Here is a 19453-nt window from a genome sequence, read left to right on the forward strand (position 1 = left end):
TCCCTCTTAGTTCAGTAAGGGCACTCCAAGCTGGCAACAGACTTCACCGGAGCCTAGGTAAGATTGGGGGGAAGGAGGAACTCCACTCCGGGCACCTGGAAAGGATAGGCTTTTGAGCAGAAGGGGCAGGGCTGGGAGCAAGCCTCCCCCACCCAGCCCTCAGTGCTGCCCGGACGGCACAACTATTTAAAGGTCCCGGGCCTCTGGCACTGCTGCTGTCATGGTAGCAGCCTGGAGCCCCAGTCCCTTTAAAATAACCTGGCAACAAGGCAGTGTTTCTTTGCCACGCCCTCCTTTTGGTGGCCCTAGGAGCACCCACTCATAGGTTTCTGACACTCCCACCCAAGTCATACTAGAATCACAGAATGGGAAATAACCTCCAGAGGTCATCTGGTCCAGTCCCCTGCACTCATGGCAGAACTAAGTATTATCTAGAGATTATCCCTGACAAGTGTTTGTCTATTCTGCTTTTAAAAATATCCAATGATGGAGATTCTACAACCTCCCTAAGCAATTTATTTCAGTACTTCACCTTCTTGACAGGAAGTTTTTCCTAATATCCAACCTAAATCTTCCTTGCTGCATTTTAAGCCCATTGCTTCTTGTCCTATGGTCAGAGGTTAAGGAGAACAATTTTTCTCCTTGCTCCTTGAAACACCCTTTTAGGTACTAGAAAGCTGCTATCATGATCCCTCTAAGTCTTTGTTTCCAGACTAAACATACCGGCTACGTCTACACTGGCACCCTTTTCCGGAAATGCTTAAAACGGAACAGTTTTCCGTTATAAGTATTTCCGGAAAAAGCGCGTCTACATTGGCAGGATGCTTTTCTGGAAAAGCACTTTTTCCGGAAAAGCGTCCATGGACAATGTAGACGTGCTTTTCCGGAAAAAAGCCCCGATCGTCATTTTCGCGATCGGGGCTTTTTTGCGGAAAAGACTACTGTGCTGTCTACACTGGCCCTTTTCCGGAACAGTTTTTCTGGAAAAGGACTTTTGCCCTAACAGGAGCAGCATAGTTTTTCCGGAAAAACACTGACAATTTTACAGTAGATCGTCATTGCTTTTCTGGAAAAGCAAGTGGCCAGTGTAGACAGCTGGACAGTTATTCCAGAAAAGCGGCTGCTTTTCCGGAATAAGTGGCCCAGTGTAGACACAGCCACCCAGTTTTTTCAGTCCTTCTTCATAGATAACTTTTTCTGGACCTTTAATCATTTTTGTTGCTCTTCTCTGGACTTTCTCCAAATTGTCCACATGTTTCCTGAAATGCAGCAACCAGAACTGGGCATAATATTCCAATTGAGGCTTCATCAGCACAGTGAAGAGCGGAAGAATCTCTTCTCTTGTCTTGCTTACAACACTCTTGTATATGTTGAACTGATTGTTCCTTCCTAAGTGGAGTACTTTGCATTTGTCTTTATTTTATTTCGTTATATTTACTTCAGACCATTTTTCCAGTTTGTCCAGATCATTTGAATTATAATTCTATCCCTCAAAGCACTTGCAACCCCATTTCAGCTTGAAATAATCTGCTAACACTTATAACTGTACTCTCTATGCCAGTGGTCCCCAACACGGTGCCTGCGGACACCATGGCGCCTGCGGGGGCATTTGTGTGCACCCGCCAAGTGCTCGGGGCTGGCCCATGCCCCGGGTGCGTGGCGCATGGGGGGCGCCGGCCCCGGGAGCGCGGCGAAGTGGCCGCCTGTGCCCCGGGTGCACGGCGCATGGGGAGTGCCGGCCCCGGGCGCGCGGCTATGGAGGGCGCCGGCCCTCAGCACGTGGCTATGGGGGGTGCCGGCCCCGGGAGCGCGACGAATTGGCTGCCCACTACCCAGGTGCGTGGTGCATGGGGAGCGCCGGCCTCGGGCGCGCGGCTATGGGGGCGGGGGGAATGCCAGCTTTGGGCGCGCTGCTATGAGGGGGTGTTGGTCCTGGGCATGCGGCTCTGGAGGACACTGGCACCAGGCTTGTTGCAAATGGGCGGCCCTGCCCGTGACCACGCGGCACATAGGGTTGCTGGCCCCAGGCACGTGGCTCATGGGGGTGTGGCATATGCGTGGCCCCACCCTCGGGTGTGCGAGTGTCCCCGCCCTCTGGCTCCTGGCAGCTTCAAATGGTTAGGGACCACTGCTCTATGCCATTATCTAAATTATTTGATTAAGGTATTGAGCAGAACCAGAACCAGCTAAAGAGCCCCACTTGTTATGCCCTTTCAGTATGACTGTGAACCATTGATAAATATTCCCCGGGAACAGTTTCCTTACCAATTTTGCACATCCTTTATAGATGCTCCATTTAGGTTGTATTTTCCTAGTTTGTTTATGAGGTCATGTAAGACAGTATCAGAAGTTTTACTAAATTCAAGGTATATCATTTCTATACTTCCCACCTTTACCACAAGGCTTGTTACCTTGTCAATGAAAACTGTCAGCTTGGTTTCACATGACAACTCTAACAAGGGCTCTGATAGGTGAGCAATCCTTCAGATCTTACCAAGGGAGTTTTCTGTGGTCACAAATCCATCATAACTCTTAGCTCACAACTAGCACACTCATGAAAAGTTCCCTCCTTTATAAAGCTGGATCTTTGATCTGGGAATGTATAATTAATAAATAATGAGTTTCTTCTCAGAGTGTAGCTTCAAAAAAGGCTGTACTTTTGCATAACATGAGGCGTTACATGTGCATATCACTCCCTTTAGAGATTTCTTGGAAATGCACTTAATTTTAAAAGGTCACATTGTTTCAAATATTCCAAAACACTTATGAGGGTTTACGTTAGTCAGGTCTTCTCCAAGACATGTAACCCCATAACAGTATGTAAACATGAAGGTTTAACTTAAATTCCGTAAAGTATGTTCAGGATATTGTGGGAAACTGATATATCTGCTGTAACATTGTATTACCCTAATACAGGGGTGGCCAACCTGTTCGAGACGAAGAGCCAAAATAGTGGTGGATAGAGTGCAAAGATCCACATCCCTGGGGAGAAGGCGGGGGTTGTTGAGCAAAAAAAAAAAAAAGCGCTGCACTGGGGGAAAATAAGTGCTAGTATGCCGTCCCAGGGCATACTGTCACAAAAAAAGCACTGAGAGGTGCAAGCTCTGGGAGGAAATTTGGGTGCTGGAAGAAGTAGAGAAGAGGATGCTGGCGCAGGGTGGGAGCTCCAGGCTGGAGAGTTTTGGGGTCAGGTGGAAGGTTGGGGTGCTGAGCAAGCCACAGGCTTGGCTTGTGGCTGTGAGGGTGCAGGAGTTTGGGCTGGGGTACATGAGGGGCTCAGGGCAGGGAGGCTGTGAGGATGATGGGCTCAAAACACAGATTTGCAGTGTGTGGATGGTGCAGGAATGTTGTGGCAGAAGACTGGGGATGTGGGAGTTTGGGGATGTGAGAGGCTCAGGACAGGGGGTTCCAGTGTATGATAGGCTCGGGTTTGGGTTCTGGGGGGGTGCAGGAGTGTTATGATGCTGTGGCCAGATGGGGGGGCTTGGTGGCCAGGCTTCATTTTTAAATAAAACATTATGTCAAACACAACATGTTTCAGCATTGTCTTTATAAGAGGGGCAGGGAACCTGTTTTGAGTCAGGGGTCACTGACCCACAGAAAAGTCAGGGCCACATAAGTGAGATGCAAAAATACAACCCCTCCAAAAAAAACCAAGCCTCACTAATGTGGCCCCAACTGTGCTGGTGGGGGCAGGGGACGGTGCTGGTGGGGGGTGGGGTTTGAGCAGGGGGAGGGGACAGGGACAGCTTGGCCAGTACCTGGGGATCCCGGGTCTCAGGAAGCGCACGGGCTGCTCTTCCCCTCCCTTAAACAGCTGGCGCACTTCCTGAAACAACAGGTCTATCACTTGGTGGGGGACTTCCTTCCCCCTGCTGCCTGCCTGTACTGGGTGGGTGGGTGGGTGGGTGTCAGTCCCAGGACTGCATGTCAGCTCCAACTTCTCAGGAAGCGTGTGCTCTTCTTTTGCTCCCCACAACAGCTGTGTGTTTCCTGAGAAGTTGGAGCTGGCATGCAGTACCAGGATTCCTCCCCCCCACCCCCACCCCCCTGCTCTAATCCCCTCCCCCAGAGCCAGGCACCCTCTGGCTCCAACCCAATTCCCCCCTCCCACCCCAAGCCAGACACCGCCTTCCCCCCCCTGCTCTAACCCAGGTCCCAGTGCAGGAGCCACTGCTGCTGCCACCACTACCAACATGCGCCTTTCCCTGCAGGCGCTGGGGCATGTGCGCTGAGTGGCCAGCCTTTAGCATGTGCTGTCTGGGGCGCAGAGGGCTGGCCATGAGCATGCTTTGGCTGGGATGCCAAGCGTGAGGGTCAGGGGGAGGGAGGACGTGAGCATGAACAGGGCGGCGGCTGTGAGCATGTACTGGAATGCGGCTCAGAGCAGCCCGGCTGTGAGCAGCCTTGGGCGGAGCGGTCAGCCTGACAATTTTATAATAAAATTTTAATTAGGAGCCGCAGTTTTTTTCATCAAAGATCCACTGGTCAGCCACCACGGCCCTAATACAATATATGCATACAGTTATTTGACACATGCATAATTTTATAAAATGTGTTGCCCAAAGGCTTGTATGACTATAGCTTTGAAAGTGTTCACCAGGAAATATTAACTTCCTCTCACTCAGTTGAGTATGGGATAATCTTCCTAAAGTGCCGAACTTCTACTGGGAAATTTGTAGCCTCTTTCTAGGCATTGTAACCTTACTGTAGAAAAAACAAAAACTTGATATCGTAATAAATATAGATACATAAGGGACCGTTTGTATACGATTAGAAATAATGTTTTAAGTAAGAGGATTAGAAATAATGTTTTAAGTAACTCTTAGTTCTTCTTCGGGGATGTCTCCACGGGTGTTCCACTATGGGTGCTGGGCTTGCCCTGGCGCCGCAGACAGAAGCTTGTGATGAGCAGTGTTCGGCCGGACCGCGCATGTGCTGCGGGCTCGCGGCTTTCGCGCTCTTTTCTGTCTCGCACAATCCGGTCCCCCGCCAGTTCCTTTTTACCGCCTCAGGCTGCAGATGCTTGGGACCGCGCTCCTTACCTCACTCACTGAACTAGACTCCTTCTAGTTCCCCCTTGTACATACAATCCTATTTCCTCCTTTTCCCTTGTTTTTTCTCCTTATTTAGAAAAAAAAAAAGAGAAAGACAGAACTATCGGGAGTAAGAACAGAAACCGCATACCACTCTTACCTCCCGCCTCTCATCTATTCTCCCATCAACTCCGTTGTACATAGTTGCGTTCACCTTAAAAAAAAAAAAAGTAAAAAGAGAAAAGGAACAAAGACAACAGAACAGAGACATTATCACCAAGTTACCAACATTTGAACAACTAGCTGTCTCTCTGCTACTTCAAAAAAAAAAAAAAAAAAACCTGCCTCAGGCTGCTGGCAAAATGTCTCCGACCGGCTTTAAAAAATGCGGCTCCTGCCAGGAGGCAATGCCAGCCTTCGACGGCCATTCAGAGTGCATCTGTTGCCTGGGGGAATCTCACATCCCCCAGAAGGGTACCCATTGTACAAGACTCACCTCCAGAGCTAGAAAAGATAGAGGCGCCTTCGCATGCTCCTCTTTGACAAAGCCCTGCAACTACAGCAAGCTGACTCTGATCAGTAGCCACACAAACGCTGGGCTTCCTCCCCCACTACGGGACTTCAAAAGAAGGCAAGGCTGTCCCCAGCGAGATCCCTGCCAGCTGCCTTTAATGGCAGGGAAAACCAGGCAGACACACCTGGGACGTCTGGCAATGTAAAGCCACGTCCCCCTGCCTCAGCGGCTCTGAAGCCTAAGTGGCCACGGGAGGTTTCCCAAACACTGGCTCCCCAGACAGCACCAGCTCAGCTGCTTCCCTTCACTCCGGCGCAGAGCACTGAGCCGGCTCCGAGAGCAGCCTCGGATCCGACCATCACTGCACTGGTGCCGGCACCGCCTCTGAGTCACCACGCGGTGCCGGACTACACAGCGCTGACCCGCTCCGCTTCCGGTGCGGCACCGATTGCTCCTGCTCTAACTACCATGTGACGACCGTTCACCGCGACATGGCACGTACCATCGCGGCGATCGCTACTCCCGAGATTCACGCAGCGGGTATTCTTGCCGATCACGATCCGCCTTTGACTGTGCTGCACGCAGGCACTCTCCAACTCCAGTTCCCCTTACTCCTCCACACCATTCACCATCACCGTCTCACCATCCATCAGAGCCGGAACATACTCCCTTCGCGGACCAACATTTGGGGACTTCCATCCCAGACTCGTCCCCGCCAGATAAGGCAGTCACGCCAGGTGACAGCTCTCCACCAGATGACCTCCGTCAGTTCCAAGAGTTGTTTAAGCGAGTAGCTATCACACAAGAGAGCCCGCTGCAGGAACTCAAAGACAAGCAACACAAGCTTTTCAGGAATCTCCAACCGCATCATAGGTCAGGTCTGGCCATTCCTCTTGACGAAGGCCTCCTGGAACTGGCTGATGAAGTGTGGCATGCTCCAGCGTTGGCTATTCCCACCAACAAACAGGCCGACAGGAAATATTTCGTACCACCGAAGGGCATGGAATTCCTCTTTGCCCATCCACAGGCTAACTCCTTAGTAGTCGACGCAGCTCAATAGAGGTCTAGAGCCCCAACCTCAAACAACAGGGCTCCGACAGGACGTAAAGAGAATTGACTTCCTGGGCAGGAAGGTCTACACTTCAGCAACGCTACTCCTTAGAATCGCCAATTACTTGGTGCATCTCTCCAATCACACCTTTGATACGTTTTCACGCCTCACCCCCCTCATGGATCATCTCCCTGATTCTAAGAAATTGATCCTGAGGTCAGTAATCCAAGAGGGCTACACATCAGCGAAAACATCCCTCCAAATAGCCATGGACGTCGCTGATAACACTGCTCGCTCCACTGCTACTGCCATCGTTATGCGCAGAGCTTCTTTCCTTCAAGCGATGGGAGTTCCAAAGGAACTACAGGCCAAAGTCGAGGACTTACCCTTTGACAAGGATAAGCTCTTTGCAGAGACCACAGACTCAATCTTACACTCCTCTAAAGACTCCCGAGCAACCTTGCGAACTCTGGGGATGTACACTTCCCCCTTTAAGAGATGCAGATATGACTACTCCTACATAAGACATCAGTGGCAGCAACACCACCAGCAACAGAGGACCTTTGACAACAAACACTCTCGCCAGAGGCCTCAGCAACGCCGAAACCCAAATGGCAGGATAAACATGCCTCCCAACAACAAGCAACAGGTTTGGTGCGTTGGTCGGGGGCGAGCAGACAGTCACAGGCAGCATCACAAATCGTATAACCCAGCTCTTTCACCACCGGCTGAGGCCCTTTCTACAGAAATCACTGTGGACAGAAATCACTATGGACAGATGGGTCCTCGAGATTGTTCAATCTGGCTACCCTAACCCTTTCATAGCCATCCCACCAACCACCCCTCCCACCCCGTCCCTCTTCAGGGACCCCTCCCACGAGACCCTCCTCCGACTAGAAGTTGACCGCCATAGAGCCAGTCCCAAAGGATTTTAGGAACAGGGGCTTTTACTCACATTATTTCCTCATCCAGAAGAGGTCCGGAAGTTGGCGCCCCATCCTAGATCTCCTCCGTTTGAACAAATATCTCAAGAAACAACGATTCAAAATGACGACTTTAGCTGCCATGATCCCTGTGTTAGATCCACAGGACTGGTTTGCCGCCCTCGACCTCCAGGACGCCTATTTCCACGTCCCTATCCATCCAGCTCACACGAGGTTCTTGCGCTTTGTCATGGCAAAGGACCACTTTCAATACAAGGTCCTCCCCTTCAGGCTATCGTCAGCCCCCAGGGTGTTTTCAAAGGTTTTATCCATGGTCACGGCCTTCCTCTGACGCCAAGGAGTACTCATCTTCCCTTACCTGGACGATTGCCTACTCAAGGGCCCTTCTGCACATGAGGTCTCCCAGATGGTTCACCTCATGAGGCAAGTCTTTCAGTCGCTCGGACTCCTCCTCAACAAGCAAAAGTCCATTTTGCGCCCCACTCAGAACATCGAGTTCATTGGGGCCCGCCTGGACTCACTTGCCGGCAGAGCGTTCCTACCCTTACAGAGATTTCAAGCCATCCAAAATCTCATTCACACCATCACCATCAGCCCTACCGTTCCACTCATCACATGCCTCAGACTGATGGGCCATATGACGCCACAACATACGCGGTGAAATACGCCAGACTACACCTGCGCGCCCTTCAGTACTGGCTGACTTCGTATATGACCACACCAGATACGATCTCCACAGGCCGGTAACGCCGCCACCTGGCGTTCTCCATCACTCCTATAGTGGACCAGCCACACAAACCTACGGTCAGGTATACCTTTCCATCGGCAGGAGCCACTCCACCAAATCACAACGGATGCCTCCCTAGTAGGCTGGGGGGCTTACATGGGCTCCCTCTCAGTCCAAGGCCAATAGTCCCCACAAGAAGTATGGCTACACATAAACCTTCTAGAGCTATGCGCCATTTTCAACGCATGAAAATACTTCCTCATCTACATTCGAAACACCACGGTGAGGATACTCACGGACAACATCACAGCCATGATGTGAATCGCCAAGGCAGCGCTTGCTCCCGTTCCCTATGCATGGAAGCCATCTGCTTTTGGAACTGGTGCATTCGCCACGGAATGACACCTACGGCATCCTACTTACCTGGCGCCACAAACGTGACTGTAGATTTCCTGAGCAGACACTTCCATGTGAAGCACGAATGGGAAATGCATGATGGCATCCTACACAAGATCTTCCAACGTTGGGGTACTCCCCGAGTGGACCTCTTTGCAACTCCCGCAAATACAAAATGCCGCAAGTACTGCACCAGGGCGGGTTTAGGCCGCGCATCCCTGGGAGACGCCGTCCTTACGACTTGGCGCAGACCCCTCCTCTATGCATTCCCCCCCATACCTCTGATCCCCAAAGTCCTTTAGAAGCTGAAGGCGGACAGGGCAACACTAATCCTCATAGCCCCGGGCTGGCCTCACCAGCACTGGTTTCCCTTCCTCCACTGTCTCTCCGCGCGGACACTGATCTGCCTTTCGCCTCTCCACAATCTCCTCACACAAGACCGAGGACACCTGAAACACCCCCAGATACAAATGCTGAACCTAACAGCATGGTTCCTAACTGGCTGACTCCATTCGAATCCCTCTCCTCCGTTCCAGTCCAGCACGTCCTACTACACAGTAGACGACAAACCACGAGAAAAACTTACTTTCACAAGTGGCGCAGATTCTCCACCCGGTGTACCTCAAACCACCACGATCCGACACGTCTGTTGATCCCCTCCGTCCTGGACTAAGCGTTGCACCTAAAGAACAAAGGCCTCGCGTTAGCCTCCATCAGGGTACACCTCGCAGCAATTTCAGCATTCACATCACCGATAGATGGCGTTTCTGTCTTCACCCATCCTACTGCTAAGAGATTTCTCAAGGGTCTTACCAATATGGCCCCACCGCACGACCCAGTCCCACTGGTGTGGAGCCTGGATGTAGTCCTCGACGCCCTAATGAGGCCACCGTTCGAGCCTCTGGCGACTGTATCCTTGCATTTCCTCACTTTGAAAACCGTTTTCCTGCTGGCCATAACGTCGGCATGCAGAGTGAGCGAGCTTTCCGCCATGATGGCCACGCCACCATATAAAATTTTTCGTAAGGATGGAGTAGTCTTGAGACTACACCCAAGATTCATACCCAAAATTGTCTCACATTTCCATGTCAACGAACCAGTGATCTTGCCAACCTTTTTCCCAAATCCCCGTGCCTCACCACGAGAAGCGGCCCTACATTCCTTGGACACCTGCAGGGCCTTAGCATTCTACATAGATCGCACTAAGTCTTTCAGGCATATGGACCACTTATTCGTCTCCTTGGCACAGAGGTCAAAGGGTCAACGCCTATCTTCCCAAAGGATTTCCAATCTCGTAACCTCATGCATAATGCAATCGTACGCAGTGAAAGGCTTACCCCTTCCATCCCAACCATGCGCACACTCCACTAGAGCCATGGCCGCATCTACAGCGTTTCATAGAGGGGTATCTCTGAAGGACATCTGCAGGACGGCGACCTGGTCACATGAGACTTTCGTCAAACACTATTCTATTTCTCTAATCACTTGTTCAGATGGGGCAGTGGCGACTGCAGTGCTCTACACAGCGGATAAATAGGGACTCCTTGCCCTCCTTCCATTCTGGCAACTACTGCTACATAGTCACCCATAGTGGAGCACCCGCAGGGACATCGCTGAAGAAGAAAGCGAAGTTACTCACCTTCGGTGCAGTAACTGTTGTTCTTCGAGGTGGTGTCCCCACGGGTGCTCCACTACCCGTCCTCCTCCCTGCTTCGGAGTCCTCTCTCTTTCTGCTCTTGTCTCTTACAGACTCCGAGGCGGTCTCGAGGAATTGGCGGGGGGCCGGACCGTGCGAGACAGAAAACAGCGCGAAAGCCGCAAGCCCGCAGCACATGCACGGTCTGTCCAAACATTGCTCATCACAAGCTTCCGTCTGCGGCACCGGGGCAAGTCCAGCACCCATAGTGGAGCACCTGCGGGGACACCACCTTGAAGAACGACAGTTACTGCACCTAAGGTGAGTAACTTCACTTTTTACAAATTGCTTCAGTGTTGGTGTGAATAAACTTTAACGCCATTTGGCTGAGTTTCAAGTAAACTTGATTAACTACCTGTTGTATTAAAAATAAAAACACCTGCTTTTTCTCCTCCCAAAAGAAGAAAAACCTTTAATAACCTATCAAATTTTAATTGCTTTGGATTGTTTTTACCAAATGACAAATATAATGTAGTTATTGTAGTTTGTAAGGAAGGGAATTAAACTTACAAAAAGCTGATTTGTTAAAAAGTGATTGTAATGTGTGTTGTACTTAAAAGAAGTACTCGGGATCTTTTTCAGGGGGATAAGGCAACATGCCACATTTATTGATCACACATAGAATAATCAACACTTATCATATGCATATTATATATATATATATATATATGTCACTCATGCACTCACACACACAAGCACACTCCGTCTTGCTGTTGTTACCAACCCCTTAACTTCACTGGCCAGGTGAGTTAGATGGGGGAGGGGTGGAGGCGGGCTTCTGCCAATCCAGATCGATGCTCCGATGGTGACAAGACGAAACCCGGGGTCCTCTGCAAGACACCTCACTTTTATAGCATCCCTCTCATATGCAAATATATCCCAGATTCAAACTCTGGGTCTGTGTCCGTTGGTCCCTTTGTGCTGCAGAGAGGGTGTTTTCCAAAGAAGGTGCCTGCTTCTAATCCCCAAGGCCATCAATATGTCTGCTCTTCTTTCTTCAGCCCACTTGAAACCTTGGGTCTGGCTTCCACCCCCTCTTCAACTGGTGTAGCTGTCTGGAGGTGCTTGGCTACCAAGTCTTACTCATTCACACCTCATTCATTCAACAGGGCAATTGATTACAGAGTGGGGGAAAGAGAGTGGGGGGGAAATCTTATTCTACTCCTAGCAAAAGACATTTTTACCACTTTAACTATATACTCAGTTTTCTACAAGTTTTCTATATAGGGTTCTAATACAAAGTTACAAGGTTATATGGATTCAGGTTCTAATGCAAAGTTACAAGGTTATATGGATTAATACAAAGCTACAAGGTTATATGGAGAGGCACAATGTCAAGTCATATGAAGTAATATATATATAATACATAGATTTATCTACATGTGTACAGAGAAGGTTGTAGCTTTACAATAAAAACCTGAATTAAAAGCAAACAACTCATTCACCTTGCTAATAGGCTTGATGCTTTATTTTTAGGTGGACGTCAGACTCAGAATCAAAGAAATGGAATAAATATACCTGTGGAGAAACGTACAGAGAATGGGGTATGTAACAAATGATACATACAGTGTGTTTATGTGCTCATTGCCATTATTTTAAAAGTTAGTACCATGTGTAAAATTCATCTCTTATTGCTGGGAACCAAAAGAAGCTACTGAAGTTTCAGATTCAATATGGTATATTTGAAGGGGAATGAGAGAGTACAGTTTAACTCTTAGAATATAGAGAGTAGTTTGTCCTCCAGAAAATGTAATATTCTCTACAACCCCACAAAAGCAGCCTACAATGTCCAGCTGATGCTGATTTTGTCCTTTTGGTTTCCTGCTTCTCCTATCGCTGCCTGTTCCCCGAGCGCTCGCTCAACGCATGGGGCTCTCCACCCCTCGAACTTCCCTGCGCCTACTCCAGGAGGTGAAGGCGACTTTGTCGCAGCCCGCTCGCGATCTCCTACAGAGAGCCCTGCGAGAGGGAACGCTCCGCCCCTCCCCTCCTGCAAAGCCTCCGTCCCTCTTTATTGGGCCCCTGTCCCGCGGGCCCCCCCGGCCTCCCCACCCTTGGACCCCCAGCCGGCTGCAAAATCTGCAGCCGGTCTGTTTCCGGACCGCGCCCAGGGAACAGCTGTACACGCTCGTGCTCCACGCTTTGCATTTCCCCACCCTCGTGTCCCGCCCCGATACAAAGTGGCGGGACTACCTCAGACCTATAGAGGGTGGGGAACCCCGATGGGCCAGCGTTTATTCGACCTTAATTCCGCGGCCCGTCGGGGACATCAGTTGGCGGCTCCTTCACGGGGCCGTGAGCACGGGCGTGTACTTGGCGCGGTTCACCCCTATCCCAGACACCTGCCCCTTTTGCGGCGTGAGGGAGAACCTGGCGCACGCCTACCTCGAATGCGCCAGGTTGCAGCCCCTATTCCGGCTCCTCCAGAACCTCTTGTTGAGGTTCTGGCTGCACTTTTCCCCTCACCTTTTTATTTATGCACACCCAATCCGTGGCCCCACAAAGTCGCGAGACCTCCTCGTCAACCTCCTCCTGGCCTTGGCGAAAGCTGCCATCTACAATAGCAGGAGGAGGATGCTAGACGAGGGGGTTCTCTGCGACTGTGGGGCCTATTTCCACTCCTCCCTCGTGTCACGAATCCGGGCAGAGTTCCTCTGGGCGGCGTCCACTGGCTCCATCGACAGCTTTGAGGAGCAGTGGGCGCTGTCCGGGGTTCTCTGCTCGGTGTCCCCATCCGGCTCCCTCATTTTGAACCTCTAGCCCGCACTTCTTGATCCTTTAGTCATTATTTGTCCCAAGCAATCAATTGAACATGGGTCCAGTGTCCCTCCCATAAGGTTGGGGAGGGGCTTTTAGAAGGTGGGCGGGCTCCGCCCGCCCACCATCCCATGATTTCAAATAGGTCCTATCGCTGCCTGTTTGACAAAGAGCCCCAGATTGCTATGAGATGGTGTTCCTCAACATCACCTATCCAAACATCTGTTCTTACATGAGCTGTTTCTCTACGGCTGGTTCCTGATTTAGCACTCATGTAGAGGCCTGTCAAAATTGAAGCATATATCTGTGGATTAGGTGGCTTTTTAGATGGTGACATAGACTGAGTATCTCTCCCAGTTTAGAGTTTTGAAATGCCATGCTTCACAGCCAATTCTATATCCACTTACATCTCTTTAATCTGGCAACCCTGGGAAACAAGATATGATGGATTAAAGATTTTGCCAAGACAGAGAGGGTGCTATGGGGTCTGGGCATGAGAGGGATGAAAGTGTGATTCTGCATCCCCTGTTGCTCCCAGGAAATGCTTCCGACAGCTATTGGCATGACAGGGAAAAGCCAAAGGTGAAGCACATCGATGCACTGCCACTCCCCCAGGGAGTAGATGTGGCAGCATGCAGAACCGCTTTCTCCTTGGAGTTGGAGGTTCAATGTATATAGTTTTATCCTTGTAACAGCTGGTTGTTTTTCTTTGTTTGTTTTATGTCTGTTTTTAGCTTAGTAAAATTTCAAATTATGTTTCTATTTTGAAATCTCTCTCATACATAACTAGCAGTGTTTTGTTGTGTTTCAGTTATTCCCAAATTTAAACTTCTTCTTTACAAGTAAAAATAAGGCTTTCCTAACTGCTAGGCCTATAAACCTCAAACCTAGGGACCTGAAATCACTGGTACGTAGAACTGGAAGGTACCTTCTGGATCATCAAGCCTATCCTATATTGCCATGGGCAACCCGGGTCATATAATCCAATTCACAAATTTTTCAAGATCTGTCAGATGTGTTAGGTTGTTCACCTCCATTACTGTGATCGGCTGGTTGGTTGAGAACCTCAGTCTGCTGATTATTAGAAAAATTCTTCTAATTTCCTACCTTAATTTATTCATATCCAGTTTTATACCCGTTTGTTCTGTATCAACGTCGTCCTTTTGCTTAAAAAGCTCTTCTGCTGCTCTGGTGTTTATTTCCTAAGTCCTGATGTATTTATATAGAGTAGTTAGATACCCTCTTAGCCTTTGATCTTGGCTTAGACTAAACAAGCCAAGATCTTTTAGTCTCCTCTGATAAGACAGGCTCTCCATGCCCTTAATTCTTCTCCTGACCCATCTCTGCACTTATTCTAGTTTCATGTTAAAAAAAGTTGAATACAGTGACCATGATTGTACACAGTATAATGGATCTTAATAATGCCTTATAAAATGGCATTAATACTTCCCTGTACTTTACTGGAAATACCTCATGAGATATAGCCTAGGTTTTCATTTACATTTTTTACAGCCTCATTACATTGATGCCTCAGTGTCCTCCTGGAAGTGACTGATACAGTGAGGTCCTTCTACTCCTTTGTAATTTCTGACTGATCAGCCCTCGTCTTTTATAGAAGAAATTCTTACTAATAATTCATAATGGTGTGACCTTGCTGGCTTCCTTACCTTATGTATCTTCTACAACAGAGGTTGGCAACCTTTGCAAACCAAAGAGCCAAACTTCATCAAAATTCAGAACAAGTGGTCAACAAAGAGCTGTCCATATACGAATGCCCATTTGCATGACTGAAAATATACAACTTAATATTATTAATAATTGACATAATTATTAATAATAGCATAAATGAAACATCGTAATCACAGACTTAATTTAATGGGATTTCTGCTGCTGCATCTTTTCACACACTTCTTTGAAGTTTGTATCACAGCTAGTCAAATCCATCTTCATGCATACATTCAGGTTGTCTTCTATCAATATTATGGCAGGGGGCTGGGGATGTGGAGGTGCAGGAGTTTGGGAATGTGGGGATATGAGGGACTCAGGGCAGGGGGCTCAGGTGTATGATGGGCTCAGGGTTGGGGTGTATGTGAGGTGCAGAAGTGTTATGGTAGGGGACTAGGGATGTGGGGATGCAGGATAAGGATGATATATTTAGATTAATCAACTAATCAAGTGTAATGTCCATCGACTACTCACTTAGTCAATAAGGAGGGGCGCTCGCTATCCTGCTGTGCCACTGCATTTGAAATGTACAAGAGCCACCTGCTTGTGTGGTTCTTGACTGCTGCGGCAGTCCTCATGTATGGCAGGAGCAGGGAATCTTTTTTGGGTTGGGGGCCAGTGACCCACAGAAAAATCAGTCGGGGACCACACAAAAAAACCCAAACCCCTCCAAAACCCAACTGAAGCACCTCACTCCCCTGATGCTCCAGCCTTGTAGTGGGGGAAGGGGCAGGGAAGACTGAGGTTTACAACCTCAGGCCAGATTAACTCTTCTGGGGTTCCAGAGTTAGTGGATTTTGTGGACCGCTCTGGGGTGAGGCCAGAAATGAGGGGTCAAGTGTGCGGGACAGGTGCTAGTGAATGGGATAGGAATGGGAGTGCGAGGTCTGGGTGAGAGATAGGGTGCAGGAGAAGGTTGGGAGTAGGGTATCTGGCTGGGGAGAGGTGGAGGAGGAAATGAGGGTGCAGGAGCAGGCTGGGGGCAGGATGTCTGGCCAGGGGAAGGGAGCAGGAGCAGGAGCAGGCTGGAGTAGGGTGCTTGGCTAGGGGGGGGGGCAGGAGGAAGGGATGGGACAGGAGCAAGCTGGGGGCAGGGTGTCTGGCCGGGGAGGAGGCGGCAGGAGTGGTCTGGGGCAGGGTGTCTGACCAGGGGGTAGGAGCCAGGATCTCGGTTGGGGGGGGCTTGAGGGCGGTTGGGACTGTGGGGTCTCAGCAGGGGAGGGCTGAGTGAGGGGATTGGGGTGTGAGGTCTGGGCATGAGAGGGTGGGAGAGACCTATACTTGCTTTCGCGCCACTGGGGCTCCCAAGCTTGGCCTCCCACTACTCCCATTCACTGGAATCTGGCTAATGGGAGCAAAGAGGAAGCCTCCAGGAAGTGTGTCCCTGGAAGGAAGGTCCCTCAGCTGCGGGAAGGAAAACAGCAGCACATGGAGCCATTTTTGCTTCCTCTTGTTCCCCGCACACTGGATCTGGCAGGGAAGCTCAGGGCTTTCTCCTTCCATCTCCCCATAGGAAGCCGGCGCTGGCACGCCAACCTTGTAGGGAGACATGAGGCTGAAGCACCAGAGCTGGATACCTGCTGCTGTGGAATCTGGGGGCGGGGGAGGACTGAGCTGGAGCTCCAAAAAAACCATATATGGCTCCCTAGTAAGCCATATTTGGCTTGCAAGCCATAGGTTGCTGACCCTTGTTCTAATCTACAACAATCAACTTTCTTCTGTACGTGTTCTGCCCTCCTTTACACTTATGCCATACCATTGTCTTTGTGACGGATTGGTTCACAGAGGTTCCCTTGGGACAGTCACCCAATGTGCTGATTAGACCATTGAGCCCAGTCTACCTGCCCTGGTGGGGAATCCCATCACCCTATCTTGCTGCATCAGAAGCTCTGGTCTCCCCCTGCCAAGGCACAGAGTTGAGGTAATCATCATCATTGAACAGAGCAAGATCCCTGTCAGGACACCACAGTGATGACTTCTGACCCACAACAGTTTTCTCTTTAATCATCACTTATCAACAGTGTTAAAGACAGATTGGCTTTCCAGTTTAGCATGCTGTCAGTTTTACATTTATTACTCAGGTTCATAACATGATGAATGCTACTGACAGCTTGAACAAAAGACAGGACTATGCAGCACTTTAAAGACTAACAAGATGGTTCATTAGGAGGAGCTTTCGTGGGCCAGACCCACTTCTGAGGAAGTGGGTCTGGACCACGAAAGCTCCTCCCCTAATAAACCATCTTGTTAGTCTTTAAAGTGCTGCATAGTCCTATCTTTTGTTTCAACTAGACCAGACTAACACGGCTGCATCTCTTGTCACTGACAGGTTGGCATTCAGTGTCTGTTACCATGTTCGATTTAAGTGTTTGTAAAGATTTTCAGGTCAGCCGTTAAATAATTATAATAGTATAATAATTAATAAATACTCAAACTCCAGCCTTTAACTACAAAGAGAAAATTTATAACAAGCTGTTTAAACTCATCTGAAACATGTCAATTTGTTTTTTAATTCAAGATTTCCCATCCATAAGCACTAAATAGATTGACAATTAAGGGGTTGATTTAAGTTCTAGTGGTGATTATAAAAATGCTCATGTTAATTATATGACTGATACAAGTTCTGAGAAGTATAGAAAATCAAGATTCTGTTTGTGACAAGTTTTAAACTGGAGGGGGAGGAGGAAAAGGCTTGGTTTCAGGCTCAAGGATTTAATCGGTTTACTCTTATGTAATGCATTAGGCTTATTCATTGTAATTGGAATGCTGAATATTGTACTGCTCTGGAATAAATATAATACAATGGAACACTGAAGAAGCTTATAAAACTTAGCAAATTTTCTGTAATCAGGTATATTTTACTGTACTCTTATTTTATTAACATTATTGAAATATTGATTTTGTCAAGTATAATTAACTGGATAAAGCTAAAAGTGTAACTGATGTATAGACAAATGTGGTAGATTAAAAATGCTTGTTTTGGTGTTTAAATCAATACTGTTGGATGAAATGACAGTAAATCTGTTTTATTAGCATTCAGTTTGTGATTTTTATATTACTCATGTGTGCAGTTGCCTTTCTGTTCTTTGAAGCTCTTTCTGTTTGCATGATCACTACTTTGATCATCAGTAGTAGTGATTTTAAAATCATAATGAAAAATACTGTTTTATATTTATTAGATTATTTTCAAAAGATAGACTTTAATATTATTAGTAGAGAAGCCACCTCTAAAGGTCAAACATGCATTGCTATAAATGCTTATTAATCATCCCTAAGATGAAACCGCATCTATGTGAAGTAGCGTGTGAATTTGTTGACAGGTAGTTCTTAAGTACCAGGGACCAAAATGGCTTGTCATGTCTTGGATTTTGTTTCCAACCTTACTAACTTTTTCCTCCTTGAAGGAGGGAATTGCACTATGCTCATGATCTGACATATCCCAGCTCCTGTGGAGAAGAGATTCATACAATTAGATTTTTTTCCCCTTGCTTGGAGCCCCGTGCAAGAGGGTAGCATCTCAAGATCGTTTCTTTCCTCAATAAAATAGTTTTGAATTTCCTCAGTGGAAATTTTTATTCCTGAATTAAACTGAAGATTGATATTTTTAATTGTATGGTACCATTTTTTTGCCTTATTGCCAACATTATGAATAACATTGGAAAATACTTCTGTTTATTTTATTTTAGTTTGTTGATGTGGCCTTTGTTAAGAGAAGATGGAACAAATCAAGTTTGTCCTTCAAAGTTGCATAAAATAGCTATCTTGAGAACATGCCAAAGACAAAGCAGAGACAAAAAGTCATAATTTGTGTAATCATGAGTTTATTTCAAAATTTGCCATTTGAGAAGCTCTATGGCAGGCATGTCCAAAGTCCGGCCCGCGGGCCAATTGTGGCCCGTGTTCCGGTTTAATACGGCCCCCCAGGTAATTTGGCAATATCTATCTTTTATGGCCCCCAACAAATCCATATGTATTGAGATGAATACATTGTAAAATCTCAGTTAATGTCAGTTGGTCTAAATCAGTTATAAATATATTTGGACACAACATGTATACTTGGTGTTATGTTCCTGATCATATTTTTTGAACTTAAATGTTGACAGACAACCTTTATTACCAATAATATGTAATGTACTTTACAATGTTCCTGACATATATTTCAGCTTCCTGGATTTTTTTTTTCATCTGGCCTTCAGATATGAAAGGCAGAGTGATTTAACACCTGTTTAGATTTGTCATCCATGTGATGAAATGAAAAGTATGCCGTTTGCAATAAACTTTGCATAAAATAGTTAATTTGCATTTAATTTTAATGGTTCAAAGAATGTCAGGCAAAATGGTCGGCCCTCACGCATGTTCACTTCATCAAATCTGGCCCTCATTGAAAAAAGTTTGGACACCCCTGCTCTATGGCTATTAGGACTTATGTCATGTTATGAATGGAATGTTACTTTATATCTGACTTAAATGGTAGATAATCTTGCCTTTCAAAATCTCACCTCCTAAATTTTTGAAAGGAGCTAGTCTCATGATGGATCCAACTTTAGGAACAAGGATGAGTGTTGGACTGGTTACAAGACAACCTTGATGTTATGGTGAGGCCTAAG

The 19453-nt window shown here is 47.8% G+C and overlaps 1 protein-coding gene across 9 annotated transcripts in view; it reads left to right on the plus strand.

Annotated features, from left to right (window-relative positions):
- Positions 1-19453, plus strand: part of PPP1R13B (protein phosphatase 1 regulatory subunit 13B) — a 159181-nt gene that overhangs the window by 69680 nt on the left and 70048 nt on the right. For 8 of the 9 annotated variants that reach the window (XM_075926477.1, XM_075926476.1, XM_075926475.1 and 5 more), the window contains exon 4: positions 11841-11908. In XM_075926477.1, coding sequence (XP_075782592.1) covers positions 11841-11908 — 68 coding nt within the window. Of the gene's footprint in view, positions 1-4219; positions 10626-11840; positions 11909-19453 lie in introns of those variants that run through there. The other variant, XM_075926478.1, reaches the window with a different exon arrangement.

The sequence above is a fragment of the Pelodiscus sinensis genome, chromosome 4, assembly GCF_049634645.1.
Source record: "Pelodiscus sinensis isolate JC-2024 chromosome 4, ASM4963464v1, whole genome shotgun sequence".
NCBI classification, from domain to species: Eukaryota; Metazoa; Chordata; order Testudines; family Trionychidae; genus Pelodiscus; species Pelodiscus sinensis.